This window comes from Oncorhynchus mykiss, chromosome 10 (genome assembly GCF_057628025.1).
Source record: "Oncorhynchus mykiss isolate SJ-2025 chromosome 10, ASM5762802v1, whole genome shotgun sequence".
NCBI classification, from domain to species: domain Eukaryota; kingdom Metazoa; phylum Chordata; class Actinopteri; order Salmoniformes; family Salmonidae; genus Oncorhynchus; species Oncorhynchus mykiss.
In genome coordinates, this window is record NC_143031.1 from 1531292 (window position 1) to 1551475 (window position 20184).

General features: G+C 46.2%; 1 protein-coding gene across 3 annotated transcripts in view; it reads left to right on the top strand.

Moving 5' to 3' along the window:
* Positions 1-17547, top strand: part of LOC110514419 (multidrug and toxin extrusion protein 1) — a 55205-nt gene extending 37658 nt beyond the window's left edge. Inside the window, exons 14-17 of one of the 3 annotated variants that reach the window (XM_090188751.1) lie at positions 5650-5782; positions 5931-6025; positions 6340-6406; positions 12653-17547. In XM_090188751.1, the coding sequence (XP_090044877.1) occupies positions 5650-5782; positions 5931-6025; positions 6340-6406; positions 12653-12903 (546 nt within the window). In that variant the 3' untranslated portion in view covers positions 12904-17547. The remainder of the gene's footprint in view (positions 1-5649; positions 5783-5930; positions 6026-6339; positions 6407-12652) is intronic. The other 2 variants (XM_090188753.1, XM_090188750.1) reach the window with 2 other exon arrangements.
* Positions 17548-20184: the final 2637 nt, after the last annotated feature.

Genomic DNA, 20184 nt, shown 5'->3' on the forward strand with positions numbered 1-20184 from the left:
TGGGAGGAGGTGTTCTTATTCTCCATGGACTTTACAGTGTCCCAGAACTTTATTGAGTTAGTGTTGCAAGAAGCAAATTTCTGCTTGAAAAAGCTAGCCTTGGCTTTTCTAACTGCCTGTGTATAATGGTTTCTAGCTTCCCTGAACAGCTGCATATCACGGGGGCTGTTCGATGCTAATGCAGAACGCCATAGGATGTTTTTGTGTTGGTTAAGGGCAGTCAGGTCTGGGGAGAACCAAGGGCTATATCTGTTCCTGGTTCTAAATTTCTTGAATGGGGCATGTTTATTTAAGATGGTTAGGAAGGCATTTAAAAAAAATATCCAGGCATCCTCTACTGACGGGATGAGGTCAATATCCTTCCAGGATACCCCGGCCAGGTCGATTAGAAAGGCCTGCTCGCTGAAGTGTTTCAGGGAGCGTTTTACAGTGATGAGAGGAGGTCGTTTGACCCGCTGACCCATTACGGATGCAGGCAATGAGGCAGTGATCGCTGAGATCTTGGTTGAAGACAGCAGAGGTGTATTTAGAGGGGAAGTTGGTTAGGATGATATCTATGAGGGTGCCTGTGTTTAAGGCTTTGGGGAGGTACCTGGTAGGTTCATTGATAATTTGTGTGAGATTGAGGGCATCAAGTTTAGATTGTAGGATGGCTGGGGTGTTAAGCATGTTCCAGTTTAGGTCGCCTAGCAGCACGAGCTCTGAAGATAGATGGGGGGGCAATCAGTTCACATATGGTGTCCAGAGCACAGCTGGGGGCAGAGGGTGGTCTATAGCAGGCGGCAACGGTGAGAGACTTGTTTTTAGAGAGGTGGATTTTTAAAAGTAGAAGTTCAAATTGTTTGGGTACAGACCTGGATAGTAGGACAGAACTCTGCAGGCTATCTTTGCAGTAGATTGCAAGACCGCCCCCTTTGGCAGTTCTATCTTGTCTGAAAATGTTGTAGTTTGGAATTAAAATGTCAGAATTTTTGGTGGTCTTCCTAAGCCAGGATTCAGACACAGCTAGAACATCCGGGTTGGCAGAGTGTGCTAAAGCAGTGAATAGAACAAACTTAGGGAGGAGGCTTCTAATGTTAACATGCATGAAACCAAGGCTATTACGGTTACAGAAGTCGTCAAAAGAGAGCGCCTGGGGAATAGGAGTGGAGCTAGGCACTGCAGGGCCTGGATTCACCTCTACATCGCCAGAGGAACATAGGAGGAGTAGAATAAGGGTGCGGCTAAAAGCAATAAGAATTGGTCGTCTAGAAAGTCTGGAACAGAGAGTAAAAGGAGGTTTCTGGGGGCGATAAAATAGCATCAAGGTATAATGTACAGACAAAGGTAAGGTAGGATGTGAATACAGTGGAGGTAAACCTAGGTATTGAGTGATGAAGAGAGAGATATTGTCTCTAGAAACATCATTGAAACCAGGAGATGTCATTGCATGTGTGGGTGGTGGAACTAATAGGTTGGATAAGGTATAGTGAGCAGGACTAGAGGCTCTACAGTGAAATAAGCCAATAAACACTAACCAGAACAGCAATGAACAAGACATATTGACATTAAGGAGAGGCATGCTTAGTCGAGTGATCAAAAGGGTCCAGTGAGTGGAGAGGTTGGTTGAGGGTCACGGCGATTTAGACAGCTAGCCAGGCCAACCGGTAGCAAGCTAGCATAGGATGGAGTCTGTTGTTAGCCACCTCTTGCGTTCGGTCAGTAGATTAGTGGGGTTCCGTGTGGTAGAGGGGATTAATCCAAATCACACAACAACAACAAAAATAAGAACAATAGATATAGTTATAGAGGCCCGAGAAGAAAACATAATAATAATAATAAAAATAAATAAATTGTCCGATTGTCTATTCAGATAGCAGCCGGTAAGACAGCTAACGGTTAGCGGGCCGCAGATGGGCGTTCAGGTAACGTCGCGACAGAGGAGCCAGCCGGATCTCATTCAGGTAGATAACGTCGGCAGTCCAGTTGTGAAGGCCCGGTGGGGCTCCGCGTAGGCAGTGAAACGGGTCCAGATAGGTGACTGCAGCCCAGGAGTGAATGATGGAACTCAGGAGTGATTGACGGAGCTGGCTAGCACCGGAACAATCGATGTTTGCTCCGGAATCGACGAAAGCCGACTGTCACACGGATAGCAGCTAGCTAGCTGTGAGATCCGGGTATGAATGTCCAGAGAGCAGTTGAAATCCAGGGACATGGAGAGAAAAATTGGTCCGGTATGTTCCGTTCCGAGCCGCGCTGCGCCGTACAAAACTGGCGATAGATTTTCGATAGATTTTCGAGCTAAAGGATAGCTGATAACCACAAACCGTGGTTAGCTGAATACTAACGATTTGCCAGTAAAGAAGCTAACTAGCTTCTGATTAGCTTCTGGATTAGCTTCTGGGCTAGCTCCTGGCTAGCTTCTGGCTAGTTTCTGGCTAGCTTCTTGGAGTTTCTGGCTAGCTTCTTGGAGGATTACAGATCTGAGGTAAATAATACTTTTTTATAAATATAAATTGGTGAGGCTGGTTGCAGGAGAGTGTTTAGAAGATGAGTTGATGGAAAATAAAAATAAAATGTATGTGAAAAAAGTTGTAAATATATATATATATATACAGGACACGACAAGACGAGGACAAAAGACGTCTGAACTGCTATGCGATCTTGGAGTGGAGATGTGTGTGTCGTGACAGCGCGTGATGTGTGTGTCGTGACAGGGAGTGATGGGCGGTGTCGTGACAGGGCGTGATGTGTGTGTCGTGACAGGGTGTAATGTGTGTGTCGTGACAGGGCGTAATGTGTGTGTCGTAACAGGGCGTAATGTGTGTGTCGTGACAGAGCGTAATGTGTGTGTCGTGACAGGGCGTGATGTGTGTGTCGGGACAGGGTGTGATGGGCGGTGTCGTGACAGGGCGTAATCTGTGTGTAGTGGGAGGGCGTGATGGGCAGTGTCGTGACAGGGCCTAATGTGTGTGTGACAGGGCGTGATGTGTGTGTCGTGACAGGGAGTAATGTGTCTGTCGTGACAGGGCATAATGTGTGTCGTGACAGGGCGTGATGTGTGTCGTGACAGGGCGTGATGTGTGACTCGTGAGAGGGCGTAATGTGTGACTCGTGACAGGGCGTGATGTGTGTGTCGTGACAGGGCATAATGTGTGTGTCGTGACAGGGCGTGATGTGTGTGTCGTGACAGGGCATAATGTGTGTGTCATGACAGGGCGTGATAGGTGGTGTTGTGACAGGGAGTGATGTGTGTGTGTCGTGACAGGGCATAATGTGTGTGTCGTGACAGGGCATGATGTGTGTGTCGTGACAGCGTGTGATGTGTGTGTCGTGACAGGGAGTGATGGGCGGTGTCGTGACAGGGCGTGATGTGTGTCGTGACAGGGCGTAATGTATGTGTCGTGACAGGGCGTAATGTGTGTGTCGTGACAGGGCGTAATGTGTGTGTCGTGACAGGGCGTAATGTGTGTGTCGTGACAGGGCGTGATGTATGTGTCATGACAGGGCGTAATGTGTGTGTCGTGACAGGGCGTGATGTGTGTCGTGACAGGGCGTGATGGGCAGTGTCGTGACAGTGCGTGGTGTGTGTCGTGACAGGGCGTGATGTGTGTGTCGTGACAGGGCGTGACGTGTGTGTCGTGACAGGGTGTGATGGGCGGTGTCTTGACAGGGCGTAATCTGTGTGTAGTGAGAGGGCGTGATGGGCAGTGTCGTGACAGTGCGTGGTGTGTGTGTCGTGACAGGGCGTAATTTGTGTGTCGTGACAGGGCGTGATGTGTGTGTCGTGACAGGGAGTGATGGGCAGTGTCGTGACAGGGCGTGATGTGTGTGACAGGGCGTGATGTGTGTCGTGACAGGGCATGATGTGTGTGTCGTGACAGGGCATAATGTGTGTGTCGTGACAGGGAGTGATGGGCAGTGTCGTGACAGGGCGTGATGTGTGTGTCGTGACAGGGCGTAATGTGTATGTCGTGACAGGGCGTGATGTGTGTGTCGTGACAGGGCGTAATGTGTGTGTGTCGTGACAGGGCGTGATGGGCGGTGTCGTGACAGGGCGTAATCTGTGTGTCGTGAGAGGGCGTGATGTGTGTGTCGTGACAGGGAGTGATGGGCAGTGTCCTGACAGGGCGTGATGTGTGTGTCGTGACAGGGCGTAATGTGTGTGTCGTGACAGGGTGTAATGTGTGTGTCGTGACAGGGCGTGATGTGTGTGTCGTGACAGGGCGTGATGGGTGGTGTCGTGATAGGGCGTAATGTGTGTGTCGTGACAGGGCGTGATGTGTGTGTCGTGACTGGGCGTAATGTGTGTGTCGTGACGGGCGTGATGTGTGTGTCGTGACATGGCGTGATGGGCAGTGTCATGACAGGGCGTGATGTGTGTGTCGTGACAGGGCGTGATATGTGTGTCATGACAGGGCGTGATGTGTGTGTCGTGACAGGGCCTAATGTGTGTGTCGTGACAGGGCCTAATGTGTGTGTCGTGACAGGTCCTAATGTGTGTGTCGTGACAGGGCGTGGTGTGTGTCGTGACAGGGCGTAATGTGTGTGTCGTGACAGGGCCTAATGTGTGTGTCGTGACTGGGCGTGATGTGTGTGTCGTGACAGGGCGTGATGTGTGTGTCGTGACAGGGCGTAATATGTGTGTCGTGACAGGGCGTGATGTGTGTGTCGTGATGGGTGGTGTCGTGACAGGGCCCTAATGTGTGTACCGTGACAGGGCGTGATGCGTGTGTCGTGACAGGGCGTGATGCGTGTGTCGTGACAGGGCGTGATGCGTGTGTTGTGACAGGACGTGATGCGTGTGTCGTGACAGGACGTGATGCGTGTGTCGTGACAGGGTGTGATGCGTGTGTCGTGACAGGGCGTGATGTGTGTGTCGTGACAGGGCGTGATGTGTGTGTCGTGACAGGGCGTGATGGGCAGTGTCGTGACAGTGCGTGGTGTGTGTCGTGACAGGGCGTGATGTGTGTGTCGTGACAGGGCGTGATGTGTGTGTCGTGACAGGGCGTGATGTGTGTGTCGTGACAGGGTGTGATGGGCGGTGCCGTGACAGGGCGTAATCTGTGTGTAGTGAGAGGGCGTGATGGGCAGTGTCGTGACAGTGCGTGGTGTGTGTCATGACAGGGCGTGATGTGTGTGTCGTGACAGGGCGTGATGTGTGTGTCGTGACAGGGTGTGATGTGTGTGTCGTGACAGGGTGTGATGGGCGGTGCCGTGACAGGGCGTAATCTGTGTGTAGTGAGAGGGCGTGATGGGCAGTGTCGTGACAGTGCGTGGTGTGTGTGTCGTGACAGGGCGTAATTTGTGTGTCGTGACAGGGCGTGATATGTGTGTCGTGACAGGGAGTGATGGGCAGTCTCGTGACAGGGCGTGATGTGTGTGACAGGGCGTGATGTGTGTCGTGACAGGGCGTGATGTGTGTGTCGTGACAGGGCATGATGTGTGTGTCGTGACAGGGCATAATGTGTGTGTCGTGACAGAGAGTGATGGGCAGTGTCGTGACAGGGCGTGATGTGTGTGTCCTGACAGGGCGTAATGTTTGTCGTGACAGGGCATGATGTGTGTGTCGTGACAGGGCGTGATGTGTGTGTCCTGACAGGGCGTAATGTTTGTTGTGACAGGGCGTGATGTGTGTGTCCTGACAGGGCGTAATGTTTGTCGTGACAGGGCGTAATGGGCGGTGTCGTGCGTGGAGCAGGAAAGCAGAAGATTGGAGCGTTGTGTAATCTGGTGGGGTACTACTTCATTGGCTTCCCCATCGGAGTCTCCCTCATGTTCCCTAACAAGATGGGCATCATAGGTGAGTAGAGGATAAATAACAGCATGGTAATATATCAGAGGTGAGTAAAGGAGAGACAACATGGTAATATACCCTCTCTCTCTCTCTATTCTCTCTCTCTGCCTCCCCTATTCTCCCTCTTTTCCCCCTCCCTCTCTCTTTCTCTCAGGTTTGTGGATAGGCCTATTCACCTGTGTGTTAATCCAGTCCTTGTTCTTGGTAGTTCTGCTGTGTAAACTGGACTGGAAAAAAGCCAGTCAAGAGGTCAGTCAATATTTATGTCCTGTGTTTTAACCTCACTAGTTGCCTCTAACAGCTGATTTGTTTTGTCAGGCCCTGCTCTCTCTCTGTGTGTGTGTGTGTGTGTGTGTGTGTGTGTGTGTGTGGTGAGGGGGTTCTGGTACCCACAAGGATAGTAAAACTTTGAAAATTCGCACAAGTGGGGACATTTCACCAGACCCCACAAGGAACAATGCAATTGTAGTGTTAGGTTGGGGTTAAGGAAAATAGTATTTTGAATGCGAATCATTTGTTAGGTTCCCAAAAGGATAGTAAAACCAACATGTGTGTGTTGTCAGGCTCTGGTGAGGGCAGGAGTCCAGCTCCCTGAAATGAAAGAAGAGCAGTTTGGACTGGAGAAGAGAGGTAACATTCCAGCAGTCCCACGGTTCCATACATTCTAAATCCCACGGTTCCATATATTCTAAATCCCACGGTTCCACTTATTCTAAATCCCACGGTTCTACTTATTCTAAATCCCACGGTTCCACTTATTCTAAATCCCACGGTTCCACATATTCTAAATCCCACGGTTCCACATATTCTAAATCCCACAGTTCCACATATTCTAAATACCACGGTTCCATATATTCTAAATCCCACGGTTCCACTTATTCTAAATCCCACGGTTCCACTTATTCTAAATCCCACGGTTCCACTTATTCTAAATCCCACGGTTCCACTTATTCTAAATCCCACGGTTCCACATATTCTAAATCCCACGGTTTCACATATTCTAAATCCCACGGTTTCACATATTCTAAATCCCACGGTTCCACATATTCTAAATCCCACGGTTCCATATATTCTAAATCCCACGGTTCCATATATTCTAAATCCCACGGTTCCACATATTCTAAATCCCACGGTTCCATATATTCTAAATCCCACGGTTCCATATATTCTAAATCCCACGGTTCCATATATTCTAAATCCCACGGTTCCATATATTCCAAGTTTTACGGTTCCTTATATTCTAAATCACACGGTTCCATATATTCTAAATCTCACGGTTCCATATATTCTAAATCCCACGGTTCCATATATTCCAAGTTTTACGGTTCCATATATTCCAAGTTTTACGGTTCCATATATTCTAAATCCCAAGGTTCCATATATTCTAAATCCCACGGTTCCATATATTCTAAATCCCACGGTTCCATATATTCTAAATCACACGGTTCCATATATTCCAAGTTTTACGGTTCCATGTATTCTAAATCACACGGTTCCATATATTCTAAATCTCACGGTTCCATATATTCTAAATCCCACGGTTCCATATATTCTAAATCCCATGGTTCCATATATTCTAAATCCCACTGGTCCATATATTCTAAATCCCACGGTTCCATATATTCTAAATCCCACGGTTTCATATATTCTAAATCCCACGTTTCAATTTATTCTAAATCCCACGGTTCCATATATTCTAAATCCCAAGCTTTCATATATTCTAAATCCCACGTTTCAATTTATTCTAAATCCCACGGTTCCATATATTCTAAATCCCACGTTTCAATTTATTCTAAATCCCACGGTTCCATATATTCTAAATCCCACAGTTCCATATATTCTAAATCTCACGGTTCCATATATTCTAAATCCCACGGTTCCATATATTCTAAATCCCACGGTTCCATATATTCTAAATCCCACGGTTCCATATATTCTAAATCCCACGGTTCCTTATATTCTAAATCCCACGGTTCCATATATTCTAAATCACACGGTTCCATATATTCTAAATCTCACGGTTCCATATATTCTAAATCTCACGGTTCCATATATTCTAAATCCCACGGTTCCATATATTCTAAATCCCACGGTTCCATATATTTCAAGTTTTACGGTTCCATATCAAATCAAATCAAATCTAATTTTATTTGTCACATACACATGGTTAGCAGATGTTAATGCGAGTGTAGCGAAATGCTTGTGCTTCTAGTTCCAACAATGCAGTAATAACCAACAAGTAATATACAGTGCCTTGCGAAAGTATTCGGCCCCCTTGAACTTTGCGAACTTTTGCCACATTTCAGGCTTCAAACATAAAGATATAAAACTGTATTTTTTTGTGAAGAATCAACAACAAGTGGGACACAATCATGAAGTGGAACGACATTTATTGGATATTTCAAACTTTTTTAACAAATCAAAAACTGAAAAATTGGGCGTGCAAAATTATTATTTTGCTGCGATTACAGCTGTAAGTCGCTTGGGGTATGTCTCTATCAGTTTTGCACATCGAGAGACTGACATTTTTTCCCATTCCTCCTTGCAGAACAGCCCGAGCTCAGTGAGGTTGGATGGAGAGCATTTGTGAACAGCAGTTTTCAGTTCTTTCCACAGATTCTCGATTGGATTCAGGTCTGGACTTTGACTTGGCCATTCTAACACCTGGATATGTTTATTATTGAACCATTCCATTGTAGATTTTGCTTTTTGTTTTGGATCATTGTTTTGTTGGAAGACTAATCTCCGTCCCAGTCTCAGGTCTTTTGCAGACTACATCAGGTTTTCTTCCAGAATGGTCCTGTATTTGGCTCCATCCATCTTCCCATCAATTTGAACCATCTTCCCTGTCCCTGCTGAAGAAAAGCAGGCCCAAACCATGATGCTGCCACCACCATGTTTGACAGTGGGGATGGTGTGTTCACGGTGATGAGCTGTGTTGCTTTTACGCCAAACATAACGTTTTGCATTGTTGCCAAAAAGTTCAATTTTGGTTTCATCTGACCAGAGCACCTTCTTCCACATGTTTGGTGTGTCTCCCAGGTGGCTTGTGGCAAACTTTAAACAACACTTTTTATGGATATCTTTAAGAAATGGCTTTCTTCTTGCCACTCTTCCATAAAGGTCAGATTTGTGCAATATACGACTGATTGTTGTCCTATGGACAGAGTCTCCCACCTCAGCTGTAGATCTCTGCAGTTCATCCAGAGTTATCATGGGCCTCTTGGCTGCATCTCTGATTAGTCTTCTCCTTGTATGAGCTGAAAGTTTAGAGGGACGGCCAGGTAGATTTGCAGTGGTCTGATACTCCTTCCATTTCAATATTATCGCTTGCACAGTGCTCCTTGGGATGTTTAAAGCTTGGGAAATCTTTTTGTATCCAAATCCGGCTTTAAACTTCTTCACAGCAATATCTCGGACCTGCCTGGTGTGTTCCTTGTTCTTCATGATGCTCTCTGCGCTTTTAACGGACCTCTGAGACTATCACAGTGCAGGTGCATTTATACGGAGACTTGATTACACACAGGTGGATTATATTTATCATCATTAGTCATTTAGGTCAACATTGGATCATTCAGAGATCCTCACTGAACTTCTGGAGAGAGTTTGATGCACTGAAAGTAAAGGGGCTGAATAATTTTGCACGCCCAATTTTTCAGTTTTTGATTTGTTAAAAAAGTTTGAAATATCCAATAATGTCGTTCCACTTCATGATTGTGTCCCACTTGTTGTTGATTCTTCACAAAAAAATACAGTTTTATATCTTTATGTTTGAAGCCTGAAATGTGGCAAAAGGTCGCAAAGTTCAAGGGGGCCGAATACTTTCGCAAGGCACTGTAGCTAACAATTCCAAAACTACTACCTTATAGACACAAGTCTAAGGGGATAAAGAATATGTACATAAATATATATGAATGAGTGATGGTACAGAGCGGCATAGGCAAGATACAGTAGATGGTATTGCGTGCAGTATATACATATGAGATGAGTATGTAAACAAAGTGGCATAGTTAAAGTGGCTAGTGATACATGTATTACATAAGGATACCGTCGATGATATATATAGAGTACAGTATATACGTATACATATGAGATGAATAATGTAGGGTATGTAAACATTATATTAGGGAGAATTGTTTAAAGTGGCTAGTGATATATTTTACATAATTTCCCATCAATTCCTATTATTAAAGTGGCTGGAGTTGAGTCAGTGTGTTGGCAGCAGCCACTCAATGTTAGTGGTGGCTGTTTAACAGTCTGAGGGCCTTGAGATAGAAGCTGTTTTTCAGTCTCTCGGTCACAGCTTTGATGCACCTGTACTGACCTCGCCTTCTGGATGATAGCGGGGTGAACAGGCAGTGGCTCGGGTGGTTGATGTCCTTGATGATCTTTATGGCCTTCCTGTGACATCGGGTGGTGTAGGTGTCCTGGAGGGCAGGTAGTTTGCCCCCGGTGATGCGTTGTGCAGACCTCACTACCCTCTGGAGAGCCTTACGGTTGTGGGCGGAGCAGTTGCCGTAACAGGCGGTGATACAGCCCGACAGGATGCTCTCGATTGTGCATCTGTAGAAGTTTGTGAGTGCTTTTGGTGACAAGCCGAATTTCTTCAGCCTCCTGAGGTTGAAGAGGCGCTGCTGCGCCTTCTTCACGATGCTGTCTGTGTGGGTGGAACAATTCAGTTTGTCTGTGATGTGTCCGCCGAGGAACTTAAAACTTACTACCCTCTCCACTACTGTTCCATCTATGTGGATAGCGGGGTGTTCCCTCTGCTGTTTCCTGAAGTCCACAATCATCTCCTTAGTTTTGTTGACGTTGAGTGTGAGGTTATTTTCCTGACACCACACTCCGAGGGCCCTCACCTCCTCCCTGTAGGCCGTCTCGTCGTTGTTGGTAATCAAGCCTACCACTGTTGTGTCGTCCGCAAACTTGATGATTGAGTTGGAGGCGTGCGTGGCCACGCAGTCGTGGGTGAACAGGGAGTACAGGAGAGGGCTCAGAACGCACCCTTGTGGGGGCCCCAGTGTTGAGGATCAGCGGGGTGGAGATGTTGTTGCCTACCCTCACCACCTGGGGGCGGCCCGTCAGGAAGTCCAGGAACCAGTTGCACAGGGCAGGGTCGAGACCCAGGGTCTCGAGCTTGATGACGAGCTTGGAGGGCACTATGGTGTTAAATGCCGAGCTGTAGTCGATGAACAGCATTCTCACATAGGTATTCCTCTTGTCCAGATGGGTTAGGGCAGTGTGCAGTGTGGTTGAGATTGCATCGTCTGTGGACCTATTTGGGCGGTAAGCAAATTGGAGTGGGTCTAGGGTGTCAGGTAGGGTGGAGGTGATATGGTCCTTGACTAGTCTCTCAAAGCATTTCTTGATGACGGAAGTGAGTGCTACGGTAGTCGGTTAGCTCAGTTACCTTAGCTTTCTTGGGAACAGGAACAATGGTGGCCCTCTTGAAGCATGTGGGAACAACAGACTGGGATAGGGATTGATTGAATATGTCCGTAAACACACCAGCCAGCTGCGCATGCTCTGAGGGTGCGGCATGCAGCCTTGCGAGGGTTAACACGTTTAAATGTTTTCCTCACGTCGGCTGCAATGAAGGAGAGTCCGCATGTTTTAGTTGCGGGCCGTGTCAGTGGCCCTGTATTGTCCTCAAAGCAGGCAAAAAAGTTATTTATTTCTACTTTGTCTCTATACTGACGCTTAGCTTGTTTGATTGCCTTGCAGAGGGAATAGTTACACTGTTTGTATTCGGTCATGTTTCCGGTCACCTTGCCCTGATTAAAAGCAGTGGTTTGCGCTTTCAGTTTCACGCGAATGCTGCCATCAATCCACGGTTTCTGGTTTGGTAATGTTTTAATCGTTGCTATGGGAACGACATCTTCAACGCACGTTCTAATGAACTCGCTCACCGAATCAGCGTATTCGTCAATGTTGTTGTCTGACGCAATACGAAACATATCCCAGTCCACGTGATGGAAGCAGTCTTGGAGTGTGGAATCAGATTGGTCGGACCAGCGTTGAACAGACCTCAGCGTGGGAGCTTCTTGTTTTAGTTTCTGTCTGTAGGCAGGAATCAACTAAATGGAGTCGTGGTCAGCTTTTCCGAAAGGAGAGCGGGGCAGGGCCTTATATGCGTCGCGGAAGTTAGAATAGCAATGATCCAAGGTTTTTCCAGCCCTGGTTGCGCAATCGATATGCTGATACAATTTATATTCTAAATCCCACGGTTCCATATATTCCAAGTTTTACGGTTCCTTATATTCTAAATCCCACGGTTCCATATATTCCAAGTTTTACGGTTCCATATATTCTAAATCCCACAGTTCCATATATTCTAAATCCCACAGTTCCATATATTCTAAATCCCACAGTTCCATATATTCTAAATCCCACGGTTCCATATATTCTAAATCCCACGGTTCCATATATTCTAAATCCCACGGTTCCATATATTCTAAATCCCACGGTTCCATATATTCTAAATCCCACTGTTCCATATATTGTAAATCCCACAGTTCCATATATTCTAAATCCCACGGTTCCATATATTCTAAATCCCACGGTTCCATATATTCCAAGTTTTACGGTTCCTTATATTCTAAATCCCACGGTTCCATATATTCCAAGTTTTACGGTTCCATATATTCTAAATCCCACGGTTCCATATATTCTAAATCCCACGGTTCCATATATTCTAAATCCCACAGTTCCATATATTCTAAATCCCACGGTTCCATATATTCCAAGTTCCATGATTACATATACAGTATGACACTTGACATATAGAGCTCTGAAAGCTTTGCCATGCTTGTTTTTTTTACAGCAGCCCTATGTCTTTACATGGTGTGTAACTTTACATGGTGTGTAACCCTCTAGGCTGGTCGGAGGCGGTCCCACCCAGCGACGAGAGCCCTGGGGAGGGAAAGACGGACGTGGAGGGGCTGGGTGGGGACAGGGGGCAAGGCGGGGGGGAGTTAGAGGCTGAGGCGGGGCCGGTGGTCAGTACGGTGAGGTTGACTGTCAGACAGCTGGTGCTTCGTCGTGGGCTAGTTGTCATCCTCATGTTCCTCATCCTCACCGCTGGAATCCTCCTCAGTGAACTGCTCACCAGCCTGCTGCTCGGATAAACTGAGCCAAAGAGATTACCCACAGCCACATATACAGTACAGGAGGTTACCCACAGCCACATATACAGTACAGGAGGTTACCCACAGCCACATATACAGTACAGGAGGTTATACAGCCACATATACAGTACAGGAGGTTACTACAGCCACATATACAGTACAGGAGGTTACCACAGCCACATATACAGTACAGGAGGTTACTACAGCCACATATACAGTACAGGAGGTTACCACAGCCACATATACAGTACAGGAGGTTACCACAGCCACATATACAGTACAGGAGGTTACCACAGCCACATATACAGTACAGGAGGTTACCACAGCCACATATACAGTACAGGAGGTTACTACATCCACATATACAGTACAGGAGGTTACCACAGCCACATATACAGTACAGGAGGTTACTACAGCCACATATACAGTACAGGAGGTTACCACAGCCACATATACAGTACAGGAGGTTACTACAGCCACATATACAGTACAGGAGGTTACCACAGCCACATATACAGTACAGGAGGTTACTACAGCCACATATACAGTACAGGAGGTTACTACAGCCACATATACAGTACAGGAGGTTACTACAGCCACATATACAGTACAGGAGGTTACCACAGCCACATATACAGTACAGGAGGTTACCACAGCCACATATACAGTACAGGAGGTTACCACAGCCACATATACAGTACAGGAGGTTACTACAGCCACATATACATTACAGGAGGTTACCACAGCCACATATACAGTACAGGAGGTTATACAGCCACATATACAGTACAAAGGGTTACCACAGCCACATATACAGTACAGGAGGTTATACAGCCACATATACAGTACAGGAGGTTACTACAGCCACATATACAGTACAGGAGGTTACTACAGCCACATATACAGTACAGGAGGTTACTACAGCCACATATACAGTATAGGAGGTTACCACAGCCACATATACAGTACAGGAGGTTATACAGCCACATATGCAGTACAGGAGGTTATACAGCCACATATGCAGTACAGGAGGTTACCACAGCCACATATACAGTACAAGAGGTTACCACAGCCACATATACAGTACAGGAGGTTACTACAGCCACATATACAGTTCAGGAGGTTACCACAGCCACATATACAGTACAGGAGGTTACCACAGCCACATATACAGTACAGGAGGTTACTACAGCCACATATACAGTACAGGAGGTTACCACAGCCACATATACAGTACAGGAGGTTACTACAGCCACATATACAGTACAGGAGGTTACTACAGCCACATATACAGTACAGGAGGTTACCACAGCCACATATACAGTACAGGAGGTTACCACAGCCACATATGCAGTACAGGAGGTTACTACAGCCACATATGCAGTACAGGAGGTTACCACAGCCACATATACAGTACAGGAGGTTACCACAGCCACATATACAGTACAGGAGGTTACCACAGCCACATATACAGTACAGGAGGTTACCACAGCCACATATACAGTACAGGAGGTTACTACAGCCACATATACAGCACAGGAGGTTACCACAGCCACATATACAGTACAGGAGGTTACCACAGCCACATATACAGTACAGGAGGTTACCACAGCCACATATACAGTACAGGAGGTTACCACAGCCACATATGCAGTACAGGAGGTTACCCACAGCCACATATGCAGTACAGGAGGTTACCACAGCCACATATACAGTACAGGAGGTTACTACAGCCACATATACAGTACAGGAGGTTACCACAGCCACATATACAGTACAGGAGGTTACTACAGCCACATATACAGTACAGGAGGTTACCACAGCCACATATACAGTACAGGAGGTTACCACAGCCACATATACAGTACAGGAGGTTACCACAGCCACATATACAGTACAGGAGGTTACCCACAGTACAGGAGGTTACTACAGCCACATATACAGTACAGGAGGTTACTACAGCCACATATACAGTACAGGAGGTTATACAGCCACATATGCAGTACAGGAGTTTACCACAGCCACATATACAATACAGGAGGTTACCCACAGCCACATATACAGTACAGGAGGTTACTCACAACCACATATACAGGAGGTTACAGTCAAACACATATACAGGACTTTACAGTCAACCACATATACAGTACAGGAGGATACCCTCAACCACATATACAGGAGATTACACTCAACCACATATACTGTACAGGGGGTTACAGTCAACCACATATACAGGAGGTTACACACAACCACATATACAGTACAGGAGGCTACACACAACCACATATACAGTACAGGAGGTTACCCACAGCCACATATACAGTACAGGAGGTTACCCACAGCCACATATACAGTACAGGAGGTTACCCACAGTACAGGAGGTTACCAACAGCCACATATACAGTACAGGAGTTTACCCACAGTACAGGAGGTTACCCACAGCCACATATACAGTACAGGAGGTTACCACAGCCACATATTCAATACAAGAGGTTACCACAGCCACATATACAGTGCAGGGGATTACCCACAGCCACATGTACAGTACAGGAGGTTACCCACAGCCAGATATACAGTACAGGAGGTTACTCACAGCGACAAATACAGTACAGGAGGTTTCCCACAGTACAGGAGGTTACCACAGCCACATATACAGTACAGGAGGTTTCCCACAGTACAGGAGGTTACCCACAGCCACATATACAGTACAGGAGGTTACCCACAGCCACATATGCAGTACAGGAGGTTACCCATTGTACAGGAGGTTACCCACAGCCACTTATATAGTACAGGAGCTTTCCCACACCCAGATATACAGTACAGGAGGTTACCCACAGCCACATATGCAGTACAGGAGTCAACCACATATATAGTACAGGGAGCTACAGTCAACCACATATACAGGAGGTTACAGTCGACCACATACACAGTACAGGAGGTTACCCACAACCACATATACAGGAGGTTACAGTCAACCACATATATAGTACAGGGAGCTACAGTCAACCACATATACAGGAGGTTACACACAACCACATATACAGTACAGGAGGTTACCACAGCCACATATTCAATACAAGAGGTTACCACAGCCACATATGCAGTGCAGGAGATTACCCACAGCCACATATGCAGTACAGGAGGTTTCCCACAGTACAGAAGGTTACCCACAGCCACATATATAGTACAGGAGCTTTCCCACAGCCAGATATACAGTACAGTAGGTTACCCACAGCCACATATGCAGTACAGGAGGTTACCCACAGTACAGGAGGTTACCCACAGCCACATATATAGTACAGGAGAATACCCATAGTACAGGAGATTACCCACAGCCACACATACAGTGCAGGAGGTTACTACAGTCACATTTACAATACAGGAGGTTACCCACAGCCACATATACAGTACAGGAGGTTACCCACAGCCACATATACAGGAGGTTACTCACAACCACATAAACAGGAGGTTACAGTCGACCACATATCCTGGAGGTTACAGTCAACCACATATACAGTACAGGAGATTACAGTCAACCACATATGCAGTACAGGAGGTTACCCACAGTACAGGAGGTTACCCACAGCCACATATATAGTACAGGAGGTTACCCATAGTACAGGAGATTACCCACAGCCACACATACAGTGCAGGAGGTTACCACAGCCACATATACAATACAGGAGGTTACCCACAGCCACATATACTATACAGGAGGTTACTACAGTCAGATTTACAATACAGGAGATTACCCACAGCCACATATACAGTACAGGAGGTTACCCACAGCCACATATACAGGAGGTTACTCACAACCACATATACAGGAGGTTACAGTCAACCACATATACAGTACAGGAGATTAGGCAACCACATATACAGTACATGAGCCATATGTATTTAAACCAAAGATGGTACTCACACAGCCATACAGGAGTTACTGTATGACCCAAATATACATATACAGTACAGGAGGTTACAGTCAACCACATATACATGAGCCATATGTATTTAAACCAAAGATGGTACTCACACAGCCATACAGGAGTTACTGTATGACCCAAAGGGTTCCCTGCTGTGGACATTTAATCATGGACAATAGAAGGGAATGATCACTAACCCAGAAGGCAACATTTGGCACATTATGTCGTCTTAATAATGTAATTTACTGGTTATTAACTGGATAAGAATTTGTATAGCCAGATGACAACCCTGGTCTCTGTTACCAGTTAGACATATCTTGACAAGATCAGGATGGGAAGGACCTTTCATTTTGGTTGTTATCAGATTACAGACAGTATTTTCCTGGTTGGTAAAAAGACGTTAAGGAAACTTCCTACAACCGGTATACAACCTGACCAGTTTTGCCCACTGGGAACAGGTTCAGGGTTGGTCATCCCTTGAAGGTTATTAACACTGTTAGCATTGCAGGGCATGTCGGAATGGCTTCCACTGACTTGAGAAGGTCGTGGAAACAATGCTCTTAATTAGATAAGGAGATGTGTGTTCGGTAACAAAGCTCTTTTTTAAGGAGATGTTTTTCTGGTGGCTACTAATAACAACAAGTCTGTTGTGTTTTGAAGTGGAGCTGGTTCCCTATTCTGCTTTTCACGTTCTGTCATCATTAAATTAAATTTGCATAAACTGTGCTGTGCTCTTCTTGTTTCACTGGCTGATGTCCCTAGCATGGGTTTATAGGACGCTAGTACCTAGCATGGGTTTATAGGATGCTAGTCACTAGCATTGGTTTATAGGATGCTAGTCCCTAGCATGGTTTTATAGGACGCTAGTCCCTAGAATGGGTTTATAGGATGCTAGTCCCTAGCATGGGTTTATAGGATGCCAGTCCCTAGAATGGGTTTACAGGATGCTAGTCCCTAGAATGGGTTTATAGGATGCTAGTCCCTAGAATGGGTTTATAGGATGCTAGTCCCTAGCATGGGTTTATAGGACACAAGTCCCTAGCATGGGTTTATAGGACACAAGTCCTATAACACCTTTAGGGACAGCTCTAACAACACCTTTAGGGACAACACCTTTAGGGGCAGCTCTAACAACACCTTTAGGGGCAGCTCTAACAACTCCTTTAGGGACAGCTCTAACAACACCTTTAACAACACCTTCAGGGACAGCTCTAACAACACCTTTAGGGACAACACCTTTAGGGACAACAACACCTTTAGGGACAGCTCTAACAACACCTTTAGGGACAGCTCTAACAACACCTTTAGGGACAACACCTTTAGGGACAGCTCTAACAACACCTTCAGGGACAGGTCTCACAACACCTTTAGGGACAACACCTTTAGGGACAGCTCTAACAACACCTTTAGGGACAACACCTTTAGGGGCAGCTCTAACAACACCTTTAGGGACAGCTCTAACAACACCTTTAGGGACAGCTCTAACAACACCTTTAGGGACAACACCTTTAGGGACAGCTCTAACAACACCTTTAGGGACAGCTCCAGCAACACCTTCAGGGACAGCTCTAACAACACCTTTAGGGACAACACCTTTAGGGACAACAACACCTTTAGGAACAGCTCTAACAATACATTTAGGGACAGCTCTAACAACACCTTTAGGGACAACACCTTAGGGACAGCTCTAACAACACCTTTAGGGACAGCTCTAACAACACCTTTAGGGACAACACCTTTAGGGACAGCTCTAACAACACCTTTAGGGACCACACCTTTAGGGACAGCTCTAACAACACGTTTAGGGACAGCTCTAACAAACACCTTTAGGGACAACACCTTTAGGGACAACAACGCCTTTAGGGACAGCTCTAAAAACACCTTTGGGAACAGCTCTAACAACACCTTTGGGACAGCATTAACAACACCTTCAGGGACAGCTCTAACAACACCTTTAGGGACAACACCTTTAGGGACAACACCTTTAGGGATAACACCTTTAGGGACATCTCTAACAACACCTTTAGGGACAGCTCTAATGACACCTTTAGGGACAGCTCTAACAACACCTTTAGGGACAGCTCTAGCAACACCTTTAGGGACAGCTCTAACAACACCTTTAGGGACAGCTCTAACAACACCTTTAGGGACAACTCTAACAACACCTTTAGGGACAGCTCTAACAACACCTTTAGGGACAACAACACCTTCATGGACAGCTCTAACAACACCTTTAGGGACAGCTCTAACAACACCTTTATGGACAGCTCTAGCAACACCTTTAGGGACAGCTATAACAACACCTTTAGGGACAGCTCTACCAACACCTTTAGGGACAACTCTAACAACACCTTTAGGGACAGCTCTAACAACACCTTTAGGGACAGCTCTAACAACACCTTTAGGGACAACACCTTTAGTGACAGCTCTAACAACACCTTTAGGGACAGCTCTAACAACACCTTTATGGACAACACCTTTAGGGACAGCTCTAACAACACCTTTAGGGGCAGCTCTAACAACACCTTTAGGGACAGCTCTAACAACACCTTTAGGGACAACACCTTAGGGACAGCTCTAACAACACCTTTAGGGACAGCTCTAACAACACCTTTAGGGACAGCTCTAACAACACCTTTAGGGACAGCTCTAACAACACCTTTAGGGACAGCTCTAACAACACCTTTAGGGACAACACCTTTAGGGACAACACCTTTAGGGACATCTCTAACAACAACTTTAGGGACAACTCTAACAACACCTTTAGGGACAGCTCTAACAACACCTTTAGGGACAGCTCTAACAACACCTTTAGGGACAACACCTTTAGTGACAGCTCTAACAACACCTTTAAGGAGAGCTCTAAAAACACCTTTATGGACAACACCTTTAGGGGCAGCTCTAACAACACCTTTAGGGACAGCTCTAACAACACCTTTAGGGACAACACCTTAGGGACAGCTCTAACAACACCTTTAGGGACAGCTCTAACAACACCTTTAGGGACAACACCTTTAGGGACAGCTCTAACAACACCTTTAGGGACCACACCTTTAGCGACAGCTCTAACAACACGTTTAGGGACAGCTCTAACAAACACCTTTAGGGACAACACCTTTAGGGACAACAACGCCTTTAGGGACAGCTCTAAAAACACCTTTGGGAACTGCTCTAACAACACCTTTAGGGACAGCTCTACAACACCTTTAGGGACAGCATTAACAACACCTTCAGGGACAGCTCTAACAACACCTTTAGGGACAACACCTTTAGGGACAACACCTTTAGCGACATCTCTAACAACACCTTTAGGGACAGCTCTAATGACACCTTTAGGGACAACACCTTTAGTGACAGC